This window comes from Cebidichthys violaceus, unplaced genomic scaffold, assembly GCF_023349555.1.
Source record: "Cebidichthys violaceus isolate CVI_PGR_0920_01 unplaced genomic scaffold, fCebVio1.0.p SCAF_9, whole genome shotgun sequence".
In the NCBI taxonomy this organism is placed as follows: domain Eukaryota; kingdom Metazoa; phylum Chordata; class Actinopteri; order Perciformes; family Stichaeidae; genus Cebidichthys; species Cebidichthys violaceus.
The window spans coordinates 14,604,057-14,608,466 of record NW_027176975.1 but is presented as its reverse complement, the minus strand read 5'-3'; the positions used below and the strand labels follow the sequence as shown (position 1 = coordinate 14,608,466).

At 40.5% G+C, this 4,410-nt stretch overlaps 1 protein-coding gene across 1 annotated transcript; it reads left to right on the top strand.

Moving 5' to 3' along the window:
- LOC137867247 (annexin A1-like) lies at positions 1–3,803 on the top strand. Its single transcript, XM_068703745.1, has 11 exons — positions 1–72; positions 461–545; positions 940–1,034; positions 1,179–1,292; positions 1,575–1,665; positions 1,861–1,940; positions 2,395–2,539; positions 2,624–2,719; positions 2,802–2,860; positions 2,972–3,094; positions 3,273–3,803. The coding sequence occupies exons 1-11, from the start codon at positions 22–24 to the stop codon at positions 3,330–3,332; spliced, it is 999 nt and encodes a 332-aa protein (XP_068559846.1). The 5' UTR covers positions 1–21; the 3' UTR covers positions 3,333–3,803.
- The last annotated feature ends 607 nt before the right edge of the window (positions 3,804–4,410 follow it).

Here is a 4,410-nt window from a genome sequence, read left to right as displayed (position 1 = left end):
ACAAACTCCAGTAGTCCCACCATGTCTGTCATCCAAGCCTTGCTGCAGCAGACATGCATGCCCGATGACTCCGTACGTAATTATGTGGTTCTGTTCCAGTTGTTCAAACAGCCCTGTTTTTGTTCCCTTTTTTTATCTTCCTGTGGTGGTGGAAAATTTTTTTTTTTAAGTGAACGGTCTTTGGTGGCATGGAGATGTTGGGGCAGAGGCTACACAGCAAGTGCCCACAAGGGTTATAAAACCTGTCAAAATAATCTTGTTTTGTATCCTTTGTATGTCTTATGTGGATATGCAGCAATGTGTAAGGGGAGAAACATATGTGATTTTACCTCTTTTAAAGAGCACTTTTGCAACAAAGGAATAAGACAAATGCATGTTTGCAAATGACCTCATGCACACCACTGGGTAGTAGAACTTAAGTATTTACCAAACACACAATAATCTGTGTTGTGTCTTTCAGGTCCAGGAGGGAACGGTGACTGCAGCACCCAATTTCAGCCCCAATGGAGATGCAGCAGTCTTGGATAAGGCCATCAAGGCAAAAGGTGAACTTAATGTGCACACAGGGAAGCTTTGGAGCGTGTGTCAACATGTCTTTTTGTTCTGGAAAATGTGTCTTTGCTAGAAGTACAACACACTTGCCTCTAATGTAAGAACTTTAACATCCTCTGCTGGCCATCATGCACCATTACTACGCACAGTAGTGTCTGTTGTAGAAAGTTTTTTTTAATCAATTAGAGCGATCTAAAGTCTCCACCTACTTGTATATCTGTCATACAGATGCAGAATAATATAAATGTGATTTTCCATTTTTTTTCCCCCATTGGTTTATTTGATAAGGGACAGTGCACATTAATAAAAACATTTGCAGTAAATGCGCCAGAGTTAGCCAAGAGGCTATTTTTCATCTGTAGTCCCAGAATAACATTCTTTGTGCAGGTGTGGATGAGAACACCATAATTGAAATCCTGGTGAAAAGGAGTAACGACCAGAGACAGCAGATCAAAGAGGCTTACCTGCAAGCCAGCGGCAAGGTTATCAATATAAATAAAGACTTTCACAGCAAGAAAGTTGTTGTTGTTGTTGTTGTTGTTGTTGTTGTTGTTGCAAAGTACATGCAATGTTGCACACACTCACATGCTCTCAAACACTGTATTTGCTCCTCGGTTGTCCTATAGTCTCTGGAATCGGCACTAAAGAATGCTCTGAAGGGAGATTTGGAGGATGTGGTGTTGGCTCTTCTGAAAACACCGGCCCAGTACGATGCCTACCTGCTGAAAATGGCAATGAAGGTACACACACATACACATACTAACAGCCACTTAAAAGGAACACTGATAAAAATGTATAAATGACTCTAATGCTCATAAACTAAGCTCATTTGAGGTGAATGTCGTGGCCTCACCATCATCTGCTATTTTTGGTGCATTTAATGGCATCCACCCACCTCCACATATTATTCATGTATTGTTTTCTTAACAGGAGGGTGAAAGGTGTGTTTTGTTTGAATGGGGCCAGTGAAGAATAAAGTCTTTCTCTGTATTGATCTATCTATGCATGCATCCCGTTCTCAGGGTCTGGGCACAGAGGAGGATGTCCTTATAGAGATTTTGGCTTCCAGAAACAACCGGGAGATCCTGGATATAAAGAAAGCCTACAAAGAAGGTGCGTGGCGACACATTTTAAGCAACATTCTCCACCAAGCTAGTGTTCTAAAATAAGTGATAGCATGTGACAGTGGAAAATGACAACCTTTTTAATATGGGAGGAGGTTTAAACATTTTTTTAAAAAGCACTTGATAACCTGAACATTTTAACATTTCATATCCTATATGTTAATATTGTGATTTCTTCATTAAGATTACAAGAAGGACCTGGAGACTGACATCAAGAGTGACACTAGTGGAGATTTCAGGGCTGCCCTCCTTGAACTCTGCAAGGTACGTATGTCCACACTTGCTTTTTAATGTTGTGCGTTTCATACTGTACTTGTTACAGGATTTTGAAGATATGTGTAATAGGTTACAGAAACCTTTTCAACACCAACCAAGAATTGAGAGCATTATGTTATTGTAATGTTCAGACTGAAATAAAACACCCAGCCCATATTTTATGCTACAAAGATGTTACCTATGACAATTGATTTCATACTACACAATCCCATCATAAATCAGGCTTTCACAGCACTACATTTGCAATAGATCTTTGATAAAAGACAGCTAAAGAGTCTCACAGCAAACTGAAGTACATGAAGTGTAACACCTAGGCCATGGTTGAGGTCACCTTACTGTCTATTGTGTACAGACTAGATTAGTTTTTCGCCAATGACATCATTTCCTACATGTGTTTGTTGTGTTCAGCACTGTGAAGTTGCTCTGCTTTTCTTCATCACAGGCCAGCAGGACTGAAGGAGTTTGTGATCAGATGGTTGACAGCGATGCCAGGGCTCTGTACGAGGCCGGGGAGGGGAGGAAGGGCAATAATTCCTCCGTCTTCATTGAGGTCCTCACCAGCAGGAGTGCCCCTCATCTCCGTAAAGGTTAGCTGGCTATATCTCATGTTCAGTGAAATCAGTTTTTTTATGTTTGTGTCTGATACTCTTCCACTACTTCCTCTCCTTCAGTGTTCGAAAGGTACTCAAAGTACAGCAAAGTGGACATGGCCAAAGTTATCGATCTGGAGATGAAGGGAGATATTGAAAGTTGTCTCACAGCAGTAGGTAAAGGCACAACCCTCGATGTTAACTTTCATTTATGCACAGACTTGATTTAAACTTGACCCCCTTTTTTAAATAACCACAGTAAAGTGTGCTGGAAGCCGGCCTGTGTTCTTTGCTGAGAAGCTCAACTTGGCCATGAAGGTGCGGTATAAGTAGGATATTACTCACAAAATATTTGAAAAATAAATGCGTGCAAGATTCTATGCCAGCTGCCATAAAACCTTCCCTGACTGAATGTTTTCTGCCCATCAGGGTAAAGGCACACGCAAAAATATCTTGACACGCATCATGGTGAGCCGCTCTGAAATTGACATGAAACTGATCAATGATGAGTACAAGAAAAACTATGGCACAACACTCTACAAGGATATTCTGGTGAGCAAACTTCTGATAACAATACAATAAACCCATGCTACAATCTGTTTAGATGTCAGAATTGGTCAGGTTTTTATTGATATGATACATATGGTTTACAAAACAACAGGCAATGGGGAAATAGTGCACACTGTGTTTTTTTTTTTTTTTTTTTTTTTAACATTTTTCTTTTCTTCAGGATGACACTAAAGGAGACTATGAGAAGATTCTGCTCGCTCTCTGTGGGAGTGAAAACTAATAGCCAATCCATGGGATCAAGGCTTATACAACTGAAGAGCCAGCAACCAGCACAGCTGTGGAAAATCACCTATAATCTTTTGATACATGCGTATTGTGCCCTACATGCTCTTGTGGAGAACTGACAAGAGTGTCTTTCTTTTGACTGTCATGACAATTAGAAGATATTAACAGGAATGCGCAAAGATTAACATGGAATTGGCACTCCTTCAGCAGATATTTTCTCTCAAAGTTATTTCTTTTCATTCAAACACCCGCATCTCAGTATAGATCTGACGGCAGTATGCCTTACCCATGCTTTGGGTCCTTTTCACTCATTAGAGTCTTCATTCTGGTGTTGGTAGAGAAGCTGAAGCTTACAGTGCAGCTAACAGATGTACAGATCATTATGTGCCAATCATATTCAGCAGCAGTAGGCCTACCCTTGAAGGAGCTTGGACAACTTGCAAATAAAAGCTTTTGTATGAAAGCCCATCTGAGTGGTTTTGATTCTTTGCATATCCACATACAGCACCAGAAAGATATGAGCCAACCAGCTATAATATGTAGCTAAATATTTAAACACTAATACTCGGGGTGTGTGTGTGTGTGTGTGTGTGTGTGTGTGTGTGTGTGTGTGTGTGTGTGTGTGTGTGTGTGTGTGTGTGTGTGTGTGTGTGTGTGTGTGTGTGTGTGTGTGTGTGTGTGTGTGTGTGTGTGTGTGTGTGTGTGTGTGTGTGTGTGTGTGTGTGTGTGTGTGTGATATGCACATGCTACCACATATTTTGGCTAAAAATCTAGCGCGAAACTTTAACTTTAGAAACTACAATGCAATACAATTAACACAGGCAGTCTCAATGTGCAAACACACTGAATGAATGACCATGAATCACACAGAGTGGGTGATAAGAATACATCTATTGTATAATTTGGTGTCATTAAGGGACCTAGGGTTGGGTAATATGTTTTTACTGTAATAGCTGACAATTTATCAAGTCGTGTTAAATGGTAGAAAGCAGGCACATGCTTTTACGTTACAGATTTATAACAGACACGACCTCTTCTTGTTTGCCATCTGCAGAAGAGGGATTGCTGTCACA

What these genes read in the sequence shown, in the direction of transcription:
- LOC137867247 (XM_068703745.1), top strand. Translation starts at nt 22, where the DNA reads ATGTCTGTCATCCAAGCCTTGCTGCAGCAGACATGCATGCCCGATGAC. An exon ending in CATGCATGCCCGATGACTCC is followed by an intron (nt 73 to 460) that starts GTACGTAATTAT and finishes TGTGTCTTTCAG; the next exon opens with GTCCAGGAGGGAACGGTGAC. An exon ending in CCCTCCTTGAACTCTGCAAG is followed by an intron (nt 1,941 to 2,394) that starts GTACGTATGTCC and finishes TCTTCATCACAG; the next exon opens with GCCAGCAGGACTGAAGGAGT.